This window comes from Oxyura jamaicensis, chromosome 1, assembly GCF_011077185.1.
Source record: "Oxyura jamaicensis isolate SHBP4307 breed ruddy duck chromosome 1, BPBGC_Ojam_1.0, whole genome shotgun sequence".
NCBI lineage: Eukaryota > Metazoa > Chordata > Aves > Anseriformes > Anatidae > Oxyura > Oxyura jamaicensis.
In genome coordinates, this window is record NC_048893.1 from 142628020 (window position 1) to 142652296 (window position 24277).

At 37.0% G+C, this 24277-nt stretch overlaps 1 protein-coding gene across 3 annotated transcripts in view; it reads left to right on the forward strand.

Annotated features, from left to right (window-relative positions):
- MYO16 (myosin XVI) overlaps positions 1-24277 on the forward strand; it is a 386603-nt gene that overhangs the window by 115703 nt on the left and 246623 nt on the right. For all 3 annotated transcript variants that reach the window (XM_035317929.1, XM_035317919.1, XM_035317937.1), the window contains one exon: positions 1789-1932. In XM_035317929.1, the coding sequence (XP_035173820.1) occupies positions 1789-1932 (144 nt within the window). The remainder of the gene's footprint in view (positions 1-1788; positions 1933-24277) is intronic.

Genomic DNA, 24277 nt, shown 5'->3' on the forward strand with positions numbered 1-24277 from the left:
GTAATGGTATATGAATTCATACAGGCAATTGCCCAACCCACGCCAGAAACTAAGTATACAAATGCCAATTTTCTTATGGACCTTTGATGGATATTGCCCAATTGCTTCAGAACTGCCATTAAACAAGGATTGAGGAGCAGCAGTAATTATATTGCTGCTACAAATCTAAGGCTGTTTTAAAACTGGCAACATAAGGCTCTTATCTATTAATAATACACAAAATGGCTCAGTGATATCTGAGAATTGCTTTGTACAGAAGCTCTCTCTCTCTTTTTTATTTTTTATTTTTTATTTTTATTTGCTTAACAATGACTTGAAAATGTGATTGGTATGAGATTATGTTGATCTGTATTATAAAATATCACTGATTTGTTAGAAGTTGGACATTGAACAACTCAAGTTATACTGTGATACAGTGAATGATACTGATGTAATGAAACAAAACTATCTGTAGAGTTAAGTTACAAGCTAAAGGAAATACATTACTTCAGAATTTAATTTCTGTTTATATTTTTTCAGTATGTGTGAAAATCACTTAATGCAGGACTGGTTGTTAGCCTCCTAGAGTTTAATTTTCATCTTCCAAAATATCTACATTACGTCTATATTTATGAACCCAGTAGTATGTGCAATTCCCATGTTCATCTCAGTATCTCAGCTATGTTTTGACTTCACAGTGGAATCCAGCTGGGCACATTTCCATCTTCCCCTTTTCCTACAGTGTCATGGCTTTCATGACAGATTAATACAGATGAGCAAACGGGATGCCTTGGTGTGGTTCCCCATGAGTTACAGACATAACAGCATAGTTATTTCACCCTCCCTTGCATATGACTTGCAAATTTCACTATATTTGTGCTCTTAGCATATATGTCTGGTTTCCAGAACAGGGAAATATTACATAGCCTTAAATATTGGATGAAGTATAGTTATTAAAGTTGGTATTCAAAATGTGTAAGTACCTAATATAGAAATTTAGGCTCCCTGTAACCTCTCTCCAGTGGTGAAGGAGAGAGGATCCCTGCTTAAAGAGTTACTGAGATTATATACAAGGCCAGACTGAGGATGTTAACTTAGGTGCTCTGATTGTCCTTTAAAGTAATATCCATAAGCACATAGGGTCAGAGGTGTGATGAGAGCAGTAAGCTCAAACCAGTGGCTATGCCAATTCATTCATCTCTGCTAAAAATGGTGATCTCCATCCTCAAGATGAAACAAAGTGTACAAACACACACGCCTGCACACATACACATACTCACACAGCCCCCAAATACACCCGTAGTGTTCAGCGTATGTGTCTGTCAGAGAGATTTGAACAGGAATTGCTATAGTTAGTGGATTGGAGATAGGAGTGGGTACAGAGAGGCATGTATTGCTGCTACAACTGTGTAAAAGACAGGAGTTTGTGTATTTGTGGACATATGCATGTGTGGGTGTGCATATACTTACACCCTACCACTCACAATGTGTTCATTCAGTGCCTGTGCACTGATTTGGAATGGCAGTACTGAACTGAAAGGGAATCTCATCTTTGCTGCAGCTTTCAGCAGATTTTATTTAACGCTTTTTCACAGGGAATAAGGGATTCTTTGAATCATACACATGGAACTTGTTGTCTCCACAGAACTATTTCTATAGATTCATCAGCTGTTGTCCCCTACAAACACAGCAGTTTAACTGTGTGTCATCTGCTAAATTTAAATGTCAAATGGAGAAAATAAAGTGTGCAATAAATTCAGTTGTATGCTCAGTGAAACATCATCTCTAATCTGTTCTTATTTCTTCTAGTGTGCTCGCTACGATAATGCCTTTGCTGCAGAAATTCTAATTGACAGAGGAGTAAATGTAAATCATCAAGATGAGGATTTCTGGACATCAATGCATGTAGCCTGTGCATGTGATAATCCAGATATTGTCCTGCTGCTGCTGCTAGTAAGTAAAGCAATCCAATGCATTGTGTGCTTGAAAAGGACACAGAATATAACACCATGCAGTCTGAAACTGCTGTGTGAATGCAATATATTCTAATCATATCAGTGAAAGCATATATTGTATGTGTTGTGTTCTTGACATTATTTTGGTGCTCAGGATTTTTAGGTGGTGTATAGCAGGGCCTATATTTTCAGGTCTTTAACAAGAATTCATTATGAATGTCATGTCAAGTCTCCCCTGTCTCCTCCCTCTAGTCAGGAGCTTATATCTCTGATAAGCACTCAGTCCCAAATGGGATATTCAGATGATTTCTTTTCTCTTCTCCTTGTCACTTTCTGTTAAGGGTTGAGTTGGCAGACAATCTTATCAAAAACTCCTTCTTAAAAGCAAATATTCACTCAATTACACTCAGTATGCATAAAGAAGTGTTGTGGACATGGTCAAAAAGAGGCCAATTTCATATTTATCTAAACAACTTTGACTTTTTGAAGCAGAGTATATCCAATGTAGTAATAGATATGACATTCAGCCTTTGTAGAAAACAGCTTTGTTCCTGTTGTGCTTCCATTCCTAGGATTGCAGCCTTTAGTTTGACTTCAGGATATAATGCAGCTGTTTGTCCTGGTTCATTTTATATTGCCCTTTAAAGCAGTAATGCAGAAACAATTCACAGTCTGACTTACAGTTTTCTAATCTATCTGCATCATTTTAAAATTTGTATGCTCTTAATAGGTCACTGCAAGTAGATCAGCATTTCTTAGTATACTCATAATGGTATTTCAATGTTACAGGTAAAGATAAATGAGAAATGTTTTTGAAAGACTGTATACTTGGTAACAGCTTTCATGGAATCACTTTGAGCGATTGTCTAGTCAACCCTCCTGCTCAGAGGAGGACCAGCTACAGCCGCTTGCCCAGGACCCTAGACACCAATCTAGGCAACTCACTCCTGTGTTTGACCACTTGCACAGAAAAAAAACAACAACAAAACAAAACAAAAAACATTTTTTCTTAGGTTTAAACAGAATTTCCTGTATTTTGGTTTGTGCCTATTACCTCTTGTCCTTTTTCTAAGCACCACTGAGAATCCACAGTCTCCATCTTCTCTACCCCTCCCTCAAGTGTTTATACAAACTGATAATATCCCCGAGTCTTCTCTTCTCAAGGATGGAGAGTCCCAGTTCCCTCAGCCTCTCTTTGTGTGACAGATGCTCCAGTACCTTCATCATCTTTGTGACCTTTTGCAGGACTAACTCCATTATGTCCATAACTTTCATGTACTGGGAAGTCTGCAATCAGTACCTTACTGGTTCTGAGCTTTCACCAGTGCCTTGACTTGCTGGCAGTGCAGTTCAGGAAATTTTTGGTCCTCTTTGCCACAAAGAAGGAAATTGAGGTGCTGGAATACATTCAGAGAAGAGCAACAAAACTGGTGAAAGGACTAGAAAACAAGAAATAGGAGGAACAACTGAGGGAACTAGAGTTGTTTAGTCTAGAGAAGAGGAGGTTGAGGAGAGACCTCATTGCTCTCTAGAACTACCTGAAAGGAAGCTGCAGTGAGGAGGGTCTTGGTCTTTTCTTAGATAGCAAGTGATAGGACTTGAGGCAGTGGCCCCAAGTTGCTCCAGGGCAGGTTTAGATTGAATGTTGGGAAGAATTTCTTCATTGACAGGGTGGTTAGGCATTGGAACAGGCAGCCTAGGGAGGTGGTGGAGTCTCCATCCCTGGAGGTATTTAAGAGACACATGGATGTGGTGCTTAGGTACATGGTTTAGCTGTGGACTTGTAGTGTTAGGTGGATGGTTAGACTTGTCGATCTTAAAGAACTTTTCCAGCCTAAATGATTCTGTTATTCTATAATCAGTATGTGAAATAGCAACCACTGAGATTAATCTGGTAATTTACACCTTAGAGCTATTGTTTCAGGCTGTCTTGGCTACATTTGATTTCTTTCTGAAATACAGATTTTCTTCCTTCTAGCACTTGTGCTTCATTTTACAGAACACGGTAAGTCATATCCTGTACAAAATTAGCAAATAAATGAAAAATAATATCTTGTATTCAGTTCAGAATTAGTAATGCCTTCCCTCCTTTCATCTCAGTTCAGAATTCCTAAGTTTCAACCTTTATTTGAAATCAGAACAGGTAACCCTTGAAGGTTTTCCTTTACAGACTCTTGTTCAATCACACCAAGAATTTTTGAATGGAAAGATTCCTCTGCAAAAACAATGTTGTGTCCCTCATGAACATGTGTTGTGTTTTTAAAGTGCTCTGACAACTTTCATTAAAGATTTTTTTTTTTTTTGGTGTATTTTTAATAACATAAGACTCTTGGATTTAGAATCTCATAAGTCAAATCCATCATGTGTATTTAGACTTTGTGGAGTATAGGAGTATACTATTCAATTAGAGTGCCATCACAAGTAAACAGTCTTCAGTAGTCTTCAGTAGTAGAGAGGATAATCTTTTGACTTACTTCAGCATGGTGAATTACATTAATATTACATTAATATTAAAATAATAAATAATAAAATAATTTTGAGTTAATGACTGCTTACTTTAACGTAATGCCATGTATCTGACGAAAGAATTGTAGTTACTACCTGACCTTTTGTCTTCACCAAAATGACCTAGGCTTCACCAAAATCTTTGTTTTGAACCTGGAATTGCTTTTACATATTCCTGTGCTTGTTTTTTTCCAGTCTGTAAATTTGGTTCTAGCATTGATCTGCACCATCTTCTCTGGTAGTCTCTTAGGATTCTGATGGCTTCTGAGGCTGCACCTGCTCTAGAAAACTGAGAGGTGTCAGTTCCTAGACCATGATCATCTGTACTAGTAAAGTGTTAGAATGGCTTCTGGTATAAATTTGGCATGTCCATTTAGCTTCCTTCCAAACAACTCCCCAGCACAGTTTTGAAGCTGGAAAGTCCCAGGGTCCAGTTTGTATCCAGCAGTCATGATATAGAGAAGCTAAGAGACTTTATTGGTCTAAACATAGTCTGTCACCTGCCAGCTGGCTTCAATGCCTGGAGTTTTCTCAGGTACATGCGTTTCAATAGTAGAGATACAGTTTTTGTCATACTTGGTCTCTTTCTCAGCTTTTCTATTACAATTGTAATTAGGTTCAGTAAATGTACAAAGTATCATGTATAAATCTGATTTTCTGCTCTTAATGCTTAAAATTGCATTGCTTACCTAACTACGGCAATCAAATAGGCTTGGCAAATAAGAAATGCAATTTCCACAAGATATTTTCTCTTGTAATGCCTTGATCTGTTCTATGTACATACTTTTGAAGCCTGTGTAACCTTGAATTTTGTGTGTATTCCTAAATGTATAAGCAGATTAGAATGGAGAAGCTTGTCCTTAACAACTCTTGTATTGCTAAATGGGGAATTTTCAGAAATATCAAATGCCATGCTGTTGTTGACATTAACAGGATCAGTTAGGGTTATGCTGGATGTGTCTAAACATTTCCCCTGCCTGTTTTTTTGCAAGCCCAATCTAATAAAAAAAAATTAAGTATTTCTATACAGGCTTATATCCAAAATTATTTTTCAGCCTCCATCATTTGAATGTTGTTTGATTTAATCACTGTTTATTGCAAGCTGTCTTCTGAAGGTCCAAAATATCTTCTGATAACTTGGAATAAATAGGACATCTTATATTTTAAGGTTTCAATAAGCAGGGTTACATCCATGTGGATTTTTAAATTTACTGTTGGAATTGTCTATAATATTTACAGTAACTGCTAATGAATTTGCCCATATTCTAGGTGGACAGCACTTTCTAAGGCAAAATTTCCTTGACTACGTAAATAATAACTTTATACTCTTTGTTCAGGGGTGGGAATAATAAATGGAGTACTATGGCAGAGAAAGAGAATTATTCTTAGGTAAGCAGTAGTTTTTGAACCGTGACATTAATGCTGTCTTTAATAATATTTGACAAAGTGAAAATGGAAATTGAGGTTGGAGGGAAGTATTTTTCACAACCCTGAACTGTCTTTGTGTGAGCATTTGATATTAGAAATTACTTTGCCTTGAGGTTGCGGTGTTTCATGGGCCATGTCTAATGTGTAGCATGAGCCTGGATAATGCTAATATGAGCCACAGGCAGCTTCTATTATGCCACAAATTTTAGTTGGAATAATAAATAACACTTCATGTGCCCTCATGAATTACCTTCAGATAAATATTTCTTCTGGATTGACTTTATAACCTGGACAATGCTATATTATCTGTTTTAAAGAGGTGAACTAAAATATAACAGCATGGTCCTTAAATGGAGACCTGTGCAAATTCTGATTCCTGCCAAACTGTCATAGTGACCAGTGGAGGTTTCCCCACTGAGGGTTTCAAAATGTCCCCTGAAGGGAAAATATAAAAAAAATAAATAAAATAAATAAAAAAAAAGGTATATATAGATCCCAGAAGTCCATCAAGGAAGACTTTATTAAGCATACCCATTCAATGATTATATCCCACTTTTGGTGGACTTCATGTTCCCTGGCTCAGCCAAGATAGTGAGCTATCACTATCAGTTTAGCTGTGGTAGGTAACACGCTGTTTCTGTTCAAAGACAAAGCTTCTTAGCTGAAATGTCTTTCCCTGAAAGCTAGGAGGGGCTGTAGGTGTTTGTAACGTGTTCATCTGCTTCATCACTTCCTACTGGATACCTACTGGGATTGTGGGCAGTTTGGGAAATACGTGCAGATGAAATGCTTGAAGCGATTTCCTTCCTTTCCAACTTTTTACCCAAGGTGGTTTAGCTTTCTGGGGAACGTATTTATGTCTTTTCCATTTTGTGGCTGTCAGCCAGGGAGGACACTGGGCAGTTCAGCCACGAAATACATCCCAGTCTGCTAGTCAGCCACTGAAGATCTTGCCCCAGGGCAGCTGCTAGCACACAAGGATCAAAGGTAATCCACAGAGGTCTGGTTGCCATACATGCAAATGAGGTGGTAAAGGTCAGATTCATCAATCTTCACCTGGCAGCATCAGTGTTGGGGGTTTCCCTTGAGGTAGGGGACTGTTTTTGTGGATGTTATGTGGGAGGCTTCTCTAGCAGGTTGAGGAGTGTGCTGAAGGGCCTTTCATTTAAGAACAAAGATGCATAGGTTTATGTACCTTTGTGCTCAAACGAAGTCTCCAAAGGAACATGAAAAGCAACCAGATGATATTAGAAGCGTCTGCTCTGTCTTGCCATGCTGCCTATTGAATGCTCAGGTTGGGACATGCTGACAGCAGTTCTGTCCAGTTGGGGTGCGTTCCTTTTCCATCATCTCTAGACGCATTGCAAAGCTGTGTTTTGCATTAATTTTTGGTACTGGTTTTTGTATTGAGTTGAAATATTAGCTAAGATTTGCGATTTAATTATTTAAAGAGCTTCATCCCATTGAAAATGCTACCTGAGTTACAGAATGCCCAGGCACTGGTACTTGGATACTGTGCATGCGTTGCTAGATGGAGGAAAGTATTTAGTCCACTCTGTAAATGGCTCTGATTTTACAATGATACCCCTTGCTTTCAGTGTAAGTATTCCTCCACATTACATACTTTCTAGCTCCACATATTTGTTTGACACTTAAAAGCAGTTAAAACTTCATTTGTGTACTATTCAAATTTCCGCCTTATATAGTAGCATTAATACTGGTGCAATTCAGTAGATTAACCTTAGCTTCTCAAACAGTAGGGTATAAAAACAAAAATATAATTTTGTAGAACTGTTTTATTATTATTATTGTTATTATTTTCCTCATCATTTTTCTTCAGCCTGACAGTGTTTTTGATTATTATGAATTCTGTGCCCTAAGAATCAGCCCTGGATCATTAAAAAGGCAAAGGAGGTCAAGCTGTTCAGCTGCCCTACTTCCTCCACTGTATGCCGGAAAGCATTTGAAAATTAAATGAAAAAATATAATGGATCAAATTCTGATTTATGCCTGTGTAATTCCATGGTTTATTTATTTGGATCCTGACCCACTCTTTTCTCTCTGCTTTTGAAACATGTAATTTAGGTCCTTATTAAAAGCTTCACAATCACATTGAGCTCCTATGTTTAGTTCCTTTTCTTGAGATAAACTATGACTGTGTTATGAACTGTAAGTATCTTTATGACTTGCTGCTACATTTTAATTTCAGAGCATGTCACGGATAGTTCATCACTTAGCTGTACTGTTGGACTCACACATAACATCGGAAGTTATGACTTTTTTTTTTTTTTTTCAGTATATCTTTGGTATTGTTTTTATTTGTGGAGGGTGTCTTTTCCTTCCTCTCTTCCCCACTCTTAAATAGTCATGGAATTGTTTTACATTGACTGACCTAAAGTTAAGAGCAGCAGGAAAAAAACAAACAACAAAACAACAGAGCAGGTGAGAGTTCATTTTTATAGTGTAATTTACTTTATTTTACTATCATTGGGAGTCACCTTTTAGTGGGCAAAATGAATGGAATATTTTTCACCCTCTGTAATGCAGATCTTGTCAAATGACACTAGGAAGGTGAAGACAGTTTTCTAGTGTTTATACAGTGCTTTGCACAGTGGAGATTTATTCTTTCTTTGACCTGAAGGCATTACTGTAATAAACATGGCAGTTAATTAACTAGAATGGCAGAAAGCAATACTACATCCTCAGGAATTTTTACATATAGGTGAAGGAAAATTGGGGAGTAGAAATACATTCTTAATATATCCTTTTTACAGACATTGCTAGGAAAAGCAAATCTAAGTGCTGTCCGCCAGCCAATTAAATGTCATTCTTCACATGATTTTTGGAAAATAGAGTTGAAGTGCAAAATTCAATTCAGGCACAGAAGGCTACAAGTGCAGTTTATATAAAAAAAAATAAAATGAGGCTGAATATTTTTGTCCATCTCTCCTTCTCAAGAACTTAAGAAAATCTGTGCTCAGCAGCATAAAAAAGGGAGTTATACTTGAATTATTTATTAAGTTTACAGTCACCAACAGTAGATGAACAGTGCTGGGGTATTTGAACTGTATAATGCTATCCCGTTTATGCAGTCATTTGAAAACATTACTCAGTAGTTCTGATGTCATCCGAATTTGCTGATCCACCTCTTCAAAATTCTTTATGCCATGAGTAAACCATATGATGTAACACATTTTAGCCAAAATGTTATTGCATTAATGCTGGTAAAACTGGTAAAATGAGAAAAGTGTGACTAGACTCTGTACTGTGATTCCAGCTAGAGACTTGAATTTATTTATTTATTTTTAATAAGCTACATAGCTCTCCCTTGTTCTTTTTAGCAGTGTCTGTTCCTGCTTTGGCTTTTTGTAGCCCAGCCTATTGCTCAAACTGTAGGTCTATGACATACTCCTTCAAGTCCTTCATCATGTTTTTTAGCATCTCTGTGTTATCTAATAAGTTGTTTTCCTTTGTCCTCATTTTCGTGGGTTCTCAAATTGCTGCCAGAGATATTGTGAAGGATTTTGGTGCACAGATGGTGTTCCCAGGAGGAACTTCTAGGCCACCAGAAAGCAAAACAAACAAACAATAGAGTATGTGGAGTGTGGAGCTCACTAGGGAAGAGGTGAGATGGAAGGTGGATTTCACAGTCTCTGTCTTATCACAAGGAGTCAATGAACTAGAAAGGCGGTATTTAAGGCCCTGCAAGTGGTTTCTGCTTCCTCGGCTTGTGCTTGAGGTGTGTCATGCCTTACAGGCAATGCATGGAAATGTCTAGTGAAGTTGACGGAAGCTGTTTTTATCATCTTTCAAAGTGGTGCTAAGCAAAAGTCTCTATCTGTGGGAGCAGCAGAGCTGTGTCTGTATTCTTGTGGCCTGCAAAGAATATGAAGTCATCTGGGAAAGATAAGATTCTCCACAGTCACTTGTGTTTGTCCTCATCTTAGCGTGATAAGAAAGAATTTAAATTTGTAAGTTGTAAATTTTTGATTTTATTTCTTAATCTTCTCACTTGTCAGAGTACTGAAGAGCTATTTGGATTTTTAGTGCAATTTAGGCAACCAGTAGAATAAACCTGTTATGGAAATATGGAAATTTAGCTTTCTCTATATTGAAACTTAATGATTCTACAAAAGGATAATTATGTAGTGCATAAAGGAAAGAATATAGAAAAAGCTACAGAGGATGTGCCATTAAACAGAATGTGATTATACAAGTTCAAACTCGGCCACTTGAACAATTCAGTTCTTGCAAAACAGTAAAGTAAGTACTATGTAACATTTCATAGCTCTCATCCCAAAGCCGAGCACCCTAAGCGCAGTGGGCTATTGAAATGGCAGGACATCATCCTCTGAGTATTTGTATGGGTATACTTGAATGCCATCTATCAAAGTGCCGTGAAATGCCCTGACACTGTTCATTGTGTCAGGTTAAATAGGATTCTGATATGATTCTGTTTTTGTAAGGGGCTTTTGGAAACTTGTTTAAATGTCTTCCACCACTGCTGCCACACTTTGGCTGACAGAATAAAAAAAATGAATATATTCAATTACTCAAATCTGACTCCTGTATTAGTAGTACTAGAGACAAATGTTTTAAATTTGATTGCTTCTTCATGTATGCAATGTATCGGTTATTTCATCCTTTCCTTTTTTAACCTCAACTTTCTTGATAGACTTTTTAATATGTTCTGTAGGATGCTTTCTTTTGCTTTTAATTTATATGTAGCTCTTGCCAAATCAGATATGGGTCTACTGGAAAAAAATACAGGAAAAAAGTTACTGGTGGGAGTAGAAAGGAAGTCTTATGGGCTGCAACTCTTTTTTCCTCATTCCCATGCAGTTGGTATGGCATGTATCTCAAGGCATGTAATCAGAGAGCAGTTGCAGTTATTTTGCCCTTATTTGCAGCTGCATCAGACTGTTTTAGCAAGCAGAGACGAATGATGACAATGTCATTACCTTTAGAACTTAATGAAAGATTTTTATCTTTCATAGTTTCAGAAACAATTAAAGCAGAATAAACAATTGCTTCCTCAAAAGAAAGTAATTCTGCCCTCCCACTCAGTCGTGCTCAGTATTATTTCTCCTTTGTGTCAATATAAGAGGGAACCATAATGAAGGCACAATGAGCAGTAGAGTTGGGGGTGGAACTGTGGATACCAGTTTAAAGTATAATATGGCTTAAAAGAAGATTATTCTTCTCGGTTTCTAGAGACAGTTATCAATATCTGGCAGTTGTAAAAAGCTTTAAATTGATTTATATATATATATATATATAAGCTGTATCTATCTATCTATCTATCTATTTCCTCGCTTGCAATCTGCAGAGGATAGCAAATGTGTGATGAGTGTGGGAAGGACCTTCTAGAGAGTGCGAGTGCGTACTACTTGCTTACTGCCTTTAATCGTTGCTGATAAGTAAAAGCTGATTGAGCTAGGATAGAACTAATCTAGGCAAAAGCTATTAATGAGCTGCTGAACACCAGATGGCAACGCTCAGGGGAAGCTGTGGCTTCTCCTTTAAGACTGAGAGAAAGGGATGAAGGTAGCTAGTGATGCAACACTAAAGGTGGTCCAAGGAGAGAAAAAAACGGGAGCCTAACTGGATACGGAGGCTTTGGAAAACATTTTGTCTTTGAGTGTTACCATGGGAATTATTTATGTAAGAAAGACTGCTTGGTGGAATGAATGCATCAAAGAGGGAATCCAAGGCTTATCACAGAGAGATATGAAGATATTGTAGAAGAGAAGTGATAAATAAAGAAAATACTTCCATAGGTCTGTCAACATGAAAACATGGAGACTGACCAAGAAAGGTGCTAAACAAGGCATATGAGTATATTGTAATGTGGTCATATAGAAAGGATAAAAGAAGTGACCAGCTGCTACTAAGATTTCCTAAAATCTAAGATGTAGATTTTAGGAAAATATTTTCTTAGAACTACATAAAAGATGCAATGTCAAAAAAGAATAAAAGCATCTCATCAGAAGAGAGGAATAAGTAACAGAGATAGCCCAAGGGCAATGGTCTAGTAAAAGAATAAGAGTAATGTGATGAGAAGAGGAAAAGCATCAGAATGTTCTGATTCATTCACAGGAAGGAGTCAGAACGTAAAACCTGTGCTCACAGATAAGACAGGTTTTTTGTCTGAAGAGTCTGTAAATTCTTATTGGATGGCTAGAAATCACCAAGAAATCTGTGGACAGTAGTTAGAGAAGTCAATGTTTCTGTCTGAGATATCACAATTAAAAGCATTGCTTGCTAGCAGAAACACCATGAATGGTAGGAACTGGCTGACAGTAGCACTACTTAATACTGATTCCTGATGATACAGAACATAGCACAGTTAAAATAAGATGGCAGAACTTCTTATCTTACCTAGATAAATATAACTTATTTATCTTTTAAAAGAGGGAAAAAGAATGAACAATAAACAAGGATTTATTTGCCAGTAAAAATTTACAAGTTAAAATTAGAAGTTGTTGGCCTAGACTGTGACTTTGGGGTCTGGCTATTCTTGAATGGATTTCATGGGTAGGAATAAGGAATCAGTCTAACAGGAGACATGTTTTTAAAGAAAAACAAAAACAAAAAAAACCTCCACCCACCTCCAGGTGTTGGCAGAAAGTACCTGGATTTTGATTGTGGAAAACATTGGGAGTGGAGGGGAGAGTGGACTTAAAGCAGTGCTAGTACCAAGCAGATATGTGTAATGTGCAGTTCTTAGCATCAGAGTGTTTCCAGAAAATAAAAAATCTTGGAGGTAAAAGAGAGTTAGCCTTGAGACTTAAGATGATCTTGAGGAAAACACAGCAATATGCACAAATTGATCCTCATATCAGGAAAAATATCACCCCCATTCTGGGCTTGAGCACATCGAGACAAGTATGCCAAGATGTGGAGTACATATACAAAGATGGGTAATTTTGGATCAGCTTCACTGCAGTTCTCTTGGTCCCCAAACAAAGAGTATGAAGGAATGACAAGATAATGAAAATCAACATCTGGCTTTTGATCTTCAGTGATCATAGATCTGTGCTATGGAAAAGATGATCTGGGAATGTTCAATCACTGGGAGATATTTGTGGGGGGTGAGATTTATTGCTTATGCCAGGTGACCTCTGCTTGAATCAGTGACACAATTATTCTGTTACTAGTTCTTATGAAATAGCTAGGGAATATGAGGAAAAATCTTATTTAAATTAGAGAATGGAAGAGCTGCCTGGTCGTTGAGACCTTGGTAGCAATAAGACAACAGCCTAGCTTTTGAGAAACTATGGGGCTGGGAGTTCCTGAGACTTCTTTAGGATTGGTTGTACAATGTTAATTTATTTAAGGTTTTCGGTGATAACTTTGGAAGGAAAAATACAAGTACGATAATGAAATCTACACGACAAAGATGCAGTGCCTTGTCAGAGCAGATGAGGATTAGGATGTCATGCTGAAAGAATAGGATATCTTTGAAAGCTTCAGTAATAAAAGTAAGGGTGAAATGTAAGTGTAGAAAATACAAGGTCATGTTCTGAGTTCTGAGTAACAGGCACTTCTGTGATACACTTGGGAATCATCAGTTGGAAACAGTAAGGAAAGAGAAAGACCTCAGAGCTTTAGTCAATTGGAAGATGATTATAAATTAAAAATGTGGAGCTGCCAATAGGGAAAAGAGATTCCTGGATCTGTCAAAATGAAGATGTTTCCAGTAGAGAGGGGAATGCATTATTGTATTGTACAAGGAATGGCAGCTCACAGTTAACATATTCAAGCCATACAGCCATATTCAAGAATGGTAAATTGTACCAAGGAAAACTGCAAAGATAAATAGGGAAATAAAATGACTACTTTATGGGAAGAGGCTAAAAATAACTGATTTGTGTAACAAACAAACAAAAGCGACAAAGACTGAGACATAGAGGTTGTGAAAATTTGCTGTAAATATATCAGGATAGGATAGGAGGTAAAAAGACCTACTGAAGCCTGAGGTTACTGCTAGCATGAAAGCAAATGATTATACAATGTCCACAAATGAATTTAAGACAAAAATTAGCTGTTTTGAACGTTAAGAAACTTAGGTGGGAAAACAGCATTACATGCAGGAATAATAAGGATGAAACAAACAAACAAACCTAATTGCTCTAAAAACAATCTTAAAGTTGTGAATGAGATTACATGTTATGTTTTTACCTGCATTAGGAAAGTAGTGCCTCAGGAGATCCATTCTAGTATTGCATTCCCACATGACATCTGTTCAGAGGGCTGCGTAGATATAATTATCCTGGTTGTGTGCTTAAAATAATAATGTAACATGTGGAGGATATTAAAAACTATAGTTGTGCAAATGACAGCAAATAAAGTTTTGTGGTGGATATTTGATGACTTAGATTGCAGCTGAATTTCTAGGGCATGAGAACAGGCAGGAGAAGAGTTCATGGAAAAAGCTCAGGAACTGTTTTCAAATACTTGGAGAAAAAATGCATAACAGGCAAAAAAAATGAAGAAAAGAAACCTGAAGGTCACAAAAGGTCAGATGCATTGTTACTGATAGTAAGCTGAGAATTATATCTGTAATTAATTGTTTGCCTCAGCAGTATTTGTAAGAGAAACTGCAGTGCAGACTGGTTCATAAACCCAAATATTGTCCCAGTGGGGGTATGAAAAAGCAAACATATGAGAAATATGCCAGTGAAGGCACTTGATTAATCAGAGAAGTGATTAAATCAAGAGTCACAAAGAGAAAAGTGTATTAGGACAATCTTTTGTGACATTTGCTTGAAATTATTTAACAGTTCCTGTTGTGTTCCTCATCCCTACTGATTTCCAGGTACTGCCAGAAGCTGTATAATATTTGCAAATGAAAAAAAAATAAATTTGTAAGGTCTAGTGCAGTGGTCTTCAAAGTGGGGTGGACATATTGTTACTGTCCTACACATTGATGTGCAGGAAGAAAATATTATAAATTCCACTTACATTTACTTTTTATCTAAAAAAAGAGAAAATTAAGCTTTACTAATATTTAATAATAAAAATATTGCTGCTGGCACCCTTATCCTGTCTGTATCCCAGAGGGTCCCATGTCATGTACAATGGGTGGGGTGTTCTGGGGGAAGGGTGGGTACTCCTCTCAGAGGTGTTGACATGATGAGTGATGACGGTACCATCATCAGTCAAGTTCATTGACTTGCAGTGTGTTGTGCTTTCAGTTTGTGTATGCCCAGTTAAGTGGATTTAGGTATTGTCTATTTTTAACTAAACAAACACAAAATGGTCAAGGGCTTAAAAAGACTCCTGCAAAGACGCAAGGGGTTGAAGATAATTCTGAGCAAATGAACACGAAAATGGCAGAGCCAACACTTTACTCCTGGTATACATGAACTTCATTAGATACATTACGAAGTAGAAACAAAGCTGATCTACTCAGATCTGATCGATGAAGTTTAAAGTCATGTGATACTCAATAGAGCGATCTACGAAATTTCACTGAACTTAATGAGAAATCTTTAAAAGCCTTCAGTGAAGTTTCTTATTTAATAGTGAAAGACAGAAAGCCATGTACCACTGGGGAAACACTTGTTTTTCCTGTTGCAGTAAAAATGGCTGGAATGGTACAGAGAAAACAATATGGAGACAAATTCTAAAATTCATTTCTTTGTCAGCAGATATTCTTAGAAGATATATAAAAAAGATGCTGAAGATTTGAAGAACCAAGTATTAGAACAAATTATGTAGGTGGTTTGCTATAAAATTTCCTGGAAATACAAGTCTTTTGACATGCTTCAGCTTATGGTATTTGCCAGATTCTGTTCAATAATGAAATACACAAAGAGCTATTTTCTTTTGGCCCAATAAAAGAAAAATGTGTCAAAGGAGATATATTCACAGCAGTAAATAACTTTCATAAAACTTGTTCTTGCTTGTAAAAGAAGAAGAACAAAACAACCTATCTTCTATTGGGTTTACATGACAATATTTTATTAGTGTGGAGGCTGCAGGGGTGGCCTCTGTGAGCAGGGCCCAGCAGCTGCCCCAAAAGCTCCAGCTGGCTCCAAAAGGGACCTGCTGCTGGCCAGAACTGAGCAGAGCAGAGATGTTAGGTGGGCCTGTGGGAGAGCAGAGTTAAGAAAGGGAAAAAAAGAATGCTGGACAACAGCAGCTGGGAGAGAGGGGTGAGAACCAGCCCTGCAGACTCCAAGGTCAGTGCAGAAGGAGGGCAGGAGGTGCCCCAGGTGCTGGAGCTGAAGTTCCCTGCAGCCTGTGGAGAGGCCCCTGGTGGGGAAGTTTGCTCCTGGGGGATGGACCCCGTGCTACGGAGCCGTGTGGGAGCAGTTCTTGAAGAGCTGCTGCCTGTGGGCAGCCCCTGCGGGCTCAGTTAGGGAAGGATGGCATCCCGTGGGAGGGACCCCACGTGGAGCCTCGGCAGAGAATGACTGAAGGAGCAGTGGAGACGAAGCATTAGGGACTAACCGCAGCCTTTCTTTTCATCATATTTTCTCCCCTTAAGGAGGGGGAGTGAGAGAGCAGTATGGTAGAGCTTAGTTGTCCATCAGTGTTAAAGTGCAACACCTATAAAAACTCTTATATCTGTACACTGAAAATACTTGGAAACAATTTCCTAATCTGTTTATAAATCTTCCAGAGAATGAGTTGCAATGGGCTTTGAACTCATTCATTAACAATGAAAATGCAACACCCTTCTAAGTTTGCCAGAACAAGTGATTAACAGTAGGGAAGATGGATATTTACTAGCAATATTTCAATAAAACCCTCGGGGTAATTGGTGGGTGGGACTGAAAAAGAAGTATCATGATTTAGTAAGGGCCACCAATGATGCAATTCTTCATTTGGACCTACCTGTCTTTGTGAGGAATCTTTTCCAGCTATGACAGCCATTAAAAACAACTATTGAAGTAAACTGAACGTAGAACCAGACCTTCAAACCACTGTATAACAAAGTGTTAAACCAAAAATTTCAACAATAATGAGGCATATTCAATGGCATTGGTCTCATTAAAAATATTAATAATAAAACAAATGTACCATTAATAAAACAAAATATTTTTGAAATATTTTAAATTCATATTTATCTCATCCTTTTTCATTTTCTGTTTTTGTGTATGTTTCATTAGTACAGTGGTATGTTTATATAACTTATAAACAAATATACATATATTGGGGCTACGTATGCAGAATTTTTTCACTGATAGGAGTGGCACACAGTCAAATAGTTTGGGAACCACTCTTCTAGTGATTACAGCAGTAGCCTGGGATGTGAAAGACCTAGAACAGCATTGTACATTGTATGTCTTTACTATCTAGAACACTACTATCAACCTAGTGTTAAGGTCAGCCATCTGTAAATCTATGCCTCCTCTATCCCTGCAGAATTAAGGTTGCATTTGTCCTTTCATTTAGGCACGCCTGCAAAATATGAAATATTTATATGACAGATAAGACTCCTTCAGTTCCTTCTTTCTCCTACCTTCCTTCAATAATTAATCAGTTTATTCACCCTAATGAACCAGAAACCTATTTGTCATCTTTGAAATCTCTCACCATCACCCTTCTCCTGAAGCTAAGAAAGAGACTAGCTCACAGAAAATGAATGAACCTTGCAGCATCTCCAAAAATTCCAATAAAATGGAACTATAAGAAGGATGTTAGATGTGATTCCCAGACCAGAGGGATCTGATCAGATACTGTTCCCTGAAAAAAAAAGGAGAGATGGATATTCCTTCAGGTAAGTTGATACCGTGTTACTTATTTAGGTAGAGCAGTCCTGCAGTGTTCCAAAATAAAAATCCCAGACAACCAATACTCACAATCTGTCCTTCCTTGAAATCTTGTATGGCTTTTTGTGTGTTTTCCTTTGGGAAACTGGAATGAAACATCAGGATAGCATATTTTGAAATTCATAACTTATAGAAGGGTTTGGGAGCATGAACCTATGAAAAAAAGAGCCCTCAAATGAGTTGTCTTATAAATTCTTGATTTGTTGAGTGAACTGGAAGGGGAAAATACAGAACTAGTGCAATTTATCAAAAAATCAAGGGCCACTTGTCTTGATATGCCACTCTACAGACTGATGTGTGAAGTCATTGGAAAGAAAACTGCTGCAGGAGAAACTGGCTTACGTATTGAAAGCAGATGGTTTAGGTAAATTACAACAGTGCAGGGTTAGCAGAGGTAATAAATAAGGTGACATGAGGGTCAGTAAAAGCCTGATGTTTTCACATGTTTGTGAAGACTTGTCATAGAATAGGAAAGATACTATAAGATAGTGTAACAGAAAAAATACTGACTTTTCAGATTTAGAATAATTAGTGTAGACTGTAAAAAAGTAGGTAATTCAGTTCAGTGCAGAACAGTGTAAGTTAATGAGAATGATACACATAATGAGTTGAAGATATGAAATGAAAAACAGTGAAAAGTTGCAGATTTTTTTTTTTGATTTCGCTAATGAGCTTGGAAAAGATGTGGTTGCTGTTTGCAAGGATGAAAGGCTAAAAGGATATTGGAAAATATGTAAAAGCTGGAATATGAATCTACAGAAAAAAATGGCTCTAGAAAATTTCTGAATAACAGCTTCAGCTTCAGCTATGCAAAAATCTAACAAATCAGTTGCTTTTTTTTTTTTTTTTTTCAAATGAATCTCATTGGAAACTATGATATATTGCAAACTAATTAAACATTGTAAATACCATTTTCCCAAAAATTTTAAAAATGGAAAGTACTCGTTGAATTAAATATTGCAAGATTACTACATTTCTTGGGAAGAAGGATGTTCACAAAAATTAGGAGACATTGGAAATTGATAAAATGTATTTTAGGGGATGAAGAAGACCAGAGAATCCTTAGGGAATTAGTATGGAAGAATATTGCTGGGCAAGACAATAAGATGCTAGGTGCCTTTAAATTCATTATTTACTGCCAAGATTATACTATATGAACATGGTTAAAAATATCTGTTAAAACACAGATGGGCTACATAAATTTATGTCTTTAAAAGTATTTATTTCAAATTTGTATAAAATTGTGACATTTTTTCCAATATGTGAATTAACTGATTGACTGTACTTTATGCAAATAAACCTGGAATCCTATGGCTACTTAATAAATAAATGACAGCTGTGGTTATGCTTGTGTTGGTAGAAATGACAAGTATATGTTTTCCTTTTCATATAATCAATGCGAAAATTTGGCATGGGATGTGTATTTCCCCCATGACTGGTTCAGAATACTGCAGTTCCACGCAGCAAGTTATTACTTCTTAGGTCTGGAAGTTTTTGATACATGCAATACTGCTATACTTCATTCACTGCAAAGGCATGGGAAAAGTTATAGGGTAGCCTGTTTGTCTGGCAAGTTCTCTAATCACGCTCTGGTATTCTCAGAAGCCAGTTCTTCTGTATGAAGATGACTGGCATACTAAACTCCCTAAATACAGTTGGTGTTTCACACAATGACTTGTTTGTAGAGTGTATAGATTTAATTACTAACCAGCAGGACAGTGTCACCCCGAGTGCAGATTAAGCTGCTATAGAGTCCCTACCCTGTACACTTGGAATATGTTGATGTTATCAGTCAGCACAATGAACGTCTCATAACAAAAATGCAAATTAGCCGGGTTAAATTAGCATTTTTGGACTCTTAGTTCCTGGCATGAAATGAATGGATTTATCTTTACAGAAACTATGCACTGTACACAGCTATCATTTCTTATGTACTGTTTAATCTCTTGCTTTTTGTACCAGACACATAGTACAGATGTTTATTTTTTACAGTATGTGTATATATGATAATATAGACTTTGTAATTTTCTTGACATCAGTAGAATGGTAACATCCAATGTCATGCCTGAAGTAGTGCTATTCATTTTCATGTGCCAGTTGAAGCATATTTGATTTCCATATATATATACACACATTTATGTGCATGTATGTAATGTCATGGAGAATGAAAATCAAAACATTCAGCATCCGTATCTTCCAAGTTGTGTAACTATGGATATGACAGATGGCATAAATGGGAAGAAGAGACTAGTTTCCCACACAGAGGGAGTAAGAAGAAGACCATTTTGTTAGAGAGGGACTTCAGTTTTACCCCTAGTTAGGTTTTCCACTCTTTATGTCATTTAGATTGAGTCTGGAAGCTACCAGCTCCTCAGAACCAGCTTCTAATCTTTAGTGAACCATCAAAACCAGCTTCCTTTCTTTGCTGCTCCATGTGGCTTGTTTGTTCCTACTTCAACAGTGGTAGGTGAGGGTCGGGAACCCTTTGTAACTCTGAGTGAAGCTACTAGACAGAACATTCCCCTGCTGTTTTGTTTGGAGTGTATATATGTCTACTTCCCCATATATATGTATGTATGTATACATACGCACACACACACAACTTAATAGGAAACATATTAGTATAAGATGATGCTTGCTGTCTTGTCTCAGAATATTCTGTTTCATTCCAGCGTAGTTTGTGCCCTGTCCTTCACAGTACTGTGGTTAATCATCAGAGGATGCTTCCTCTCCTTATTCTGCCTACAATAGAATTGTACCCTCCTAACTCTCCAATGCTGTACACGAGTGACAGCTCTCACTAACCGCAGGATCTTTTTATTTCCTAAATATGAGATTGGTTGACCTTGTGCGATTGCAAGCTTTATTAGTGGTTATAAAGTAATTCTTAATTCTAGCTCTATTGTCTGACTTAAAGACTTTTTGATAGGAAAGTCCAAAGGCTCATGCCTTGCTGTGTGAAGGAGAACTATCTTCCATTTGTTCTAAAAATAAAAGGCAATAATTTCATAAAGTGACCTTTTGTTCCCATGTTATGAGAAAGGGATTGATCATTTTTCAGTGTGCCTGTCATAATTTTTAATTATTACAATTAAATTAAAGTCAAAAATAAATTGTGCTGCTATACTGTTATCAGAGGCATTCAGTGCTTGATTCATTTCATTTTTTTTCTGTAAGCTCTGCAACTGATGGGTAGTGTGCAAGTCCCATGTGCACAAGCAGATGGGGAAATTTTAGTCTTTAGTCATCAATGCTCTTTGAAGGTTCCCTTATAATTCTCTTTTCCAGCCAAATAATATGAGGGCTGACAATAATAAGTCAAATACCCATTCTTCTGTACTTCAGCCACCCTTTTTGTTGGCCTCATTCTGATCATTTGTCTTAAAAATACAACTGAATGCTGTTCTAGATGAAGAGAACTTTTTTTGTGTGTTGTAATACCACAAACAAATTTTGCGATCATCTTTTATTGTCACTTCTTTAGTTTACCTTGAATTCCAGGAAAATTTTTCATTTAATTAAAAGAGTTAAAAGTATGTCTTAGCTTATTTTTGTGACACTCATACTGGTCCATCTAACTTACATGTTTATCCCAACTGAACTTTATTATTATTATTATTATTATTTTGTCTACTAAACCAGGAGGAGCAGCTTCTTCATGCTTTTTGTGCCCTCGAGGTATCCTAATGCCTCATCATTTTGTCTCTTTTCTGAGAAACCCTCATTAAAACTGTTCAATAGGTGTTTGGACCCAATTTATCTATGGGTGCCCTCGTAAATTATTAAATAATACAATATATTGCTTTCTTTGTGTTTTGCTTGGATTTGGAGCTGAGAATCCTGGATAGAAGTCTTCACTAACTGCTCTTTATCATCATACTTGTTTTTTAAATGCAAAGCCATTTTTTTGGCAGCTGGAATATTGCCTTACATTACAGTAAGTGCATATCTCAAGAGCAAGATTGTTTCCAGTCATTTGTTTGAATAAAATGTATGTGTAGACAATGTATGTGTAGACACTGCAGAACTGGATGTTTAAACTCACAGCTATGTGAGAAGCCTTGTCCTGGACTTGAAAATGTTTTATCCATGGCCCAAACTCATTGATGGAAATTAGTGTCACAAAGATTTCTTGAGGTTCATCTAAGTTAAGGAAACCAGACCTTATGTAGCTTCCAGAAATGGAAGCCTTAAATTCCAAGAAATCTTAGTGATGTGTGTTAGGAGCCAGAATATGATGAACAACCATGAAAGTCAATTTACCAGCTAATTAAGATGCAAGTAAATATCTGTATGCCTTTAGAATTAATAGGATGTTCCCAAACCTCATGAAAGTTGTACTGCTGGAGAATGGAAATAGTACATACTTCAGAAATGTACCTTATTTTTTATTTGATAGCTTCTGGGTTAGTAGGTTTTAACTTTTCATCTCCTAACTCTATGCTTAGTTGTATTTTACTTTGAAAAATGTTACTGAAAACATAACGCAGTTCCACAGTGTTATCAGAAGAGTTCAGTACTGGAACTGAGGTTTCATTTGCCTTTTACAAGCCTTCCAGCTGATGGGCAGAATTTAAGTCCCCATGGTGCACAAACAGATGGGAAAATGTTGGTCTTTAGTTTTCAGTCATCAGTGCTAATTCTTTTATCTTCTGAATGCATTAATGCAACAGACTATGCCTGTCAAGCAATCTGTAATATGTGCCATGACAGTCTTTTTTTTTTTTTTTTTTTAAACACTACTGAAAATCCTTTCTGTGAAATGACATTGTCTACATTTTATTAGCTTAAGGAAAAATGTGTTATTCATAAATTGATTATCAAAATGGTTGTGGAACTTTGATGATTTTAAAGTACTGTTTTTATTAAAGTGCTTCAGCAGCAAATCTGTTTTTAAATATAGCTATTTCTGTAGATGTCACTGATCTTATATGTGTACATCTATATGATGCTTTTTATAAACAGCCACTACATTGGCACACTTCTTTATTCTGTCTTAGCTAGTCTTTCACAGATGTTATGCCTGGGATTTTCAGAACACTGCAATGTTCTTTATGCACATTGGCATGCATCCATAAATCCTAATTTCTAGATTAAACAAACAAACAAACAAAAAGGTCTGTTTTGACCAGGAGTTAAGTTGCATATTCAGATTTTAGTGCTCCTTTCCGCAATGTGAAAACACAGGATTCTTGCAAATTAAAGAACTTTACTTGAGGTTTCACTTATCAGCTGACATTCTTTTGCAAGGATATTACACAAGGATGCTTGCTGCACAAACATGATTGAATTCCCAACTGTATTTGTATGAAGGTTCCTTGTCTGGTCTTCCTTGTAGCTGTGAGGGGAAAAAACACAGTAGTAATGGTATGGCATAGCATTTTATTAATAAATGCTTATGCTTTAGAAATTCTTTAAGTGTTGTGGCAAAAAATAAATATCATCACTGAGTTCTCCCCTGCTTTACTTTGGCATGTTTTAGTGGAGATAATTAGTCTCTTGGTTTTGGTTTATTTTATGTGCCAGGAGAGTACTTAAAAGACACAGAATTCAGCTTTGATTATGCAGGCTGTATTGTCACAGACATAAGGGATTGAGCGTTGTGTTTGTATGATGTGGCATCAGGCACACCGAAACGGAATCCAAACCTTTACTTGTATTGCAAGTTAACCTTATCCAGGTGTCAGACAATTCCTGCTTCTTGTGAAATAATAATTTTGGTAACATGCCAGGCATGGGGTTATAGACAGTGCCAACTTGAACAGAGTTTAAAGACCTGAAATAGAGTTAGCCTCTTCACATGATCTGCAGGTAACCATTGACTGAAGGTCAACTAGGCCAGCCCAGTTTACAGAGCTTTGCTCTCTGCAGATCCATCCAAAGGGAACCGAGAGGTTTTTCCATTTGTGTGAAGGGAGAATTTGCCTGTCATCATGAATATGCCTTAACGTGCGGCACTACTAGGGAGGAAATCAGCTGAGCAGGAGGATTCATTCCTTTCATATTTTTTTCTGTAGCTAGACAATCACATGTAGGGCATGCAGGGACCATTTGTTAGGGTATCAAATGACAAGCATGATGGATGCAGCTAGGTCTTTCCAGTTGCTATTTTGATTTGTGATCCACAGGTTTTACTTCTGATTTGCTCAAAGGAGTCTAAGTTCTTGCTCAGATTATTTTGAAAAGAGACACTCTGGAAAGAAAGGAAGAAAATATTTTCAATTTGGAAATTCCTATGCACCACTTGCATTTCTTCAATACTTTTAAAAGTTTAGGTTTCAATAAATAAGATTTTACTGAGGAGAAAAAAAACAACAACAACAACACACTATTATTTTGGAAAACTTATGCTTGGGTCTGGTATCCCTTGCATTCAGGGTATGGTGGTGTTCAGATGTGGAAGTAAACTACCTGCAAGTACCTTAACTGCCTGAGAGAAGCTATAGTTTATTATTTGTAAAACATAATACTTTGAAGGTCCAGTCATCAGTCTTAGCTTACTGAAATCCCCACTTAATCACAGATCAGTTATGTCCCCTCAGGCTGCGGTGGTGGAAATTGCCCTAAAAGGATGAAGAATAGGCTTGTGAAATGTTGCTTCTTTACAGCTGAAATTTTAATTCC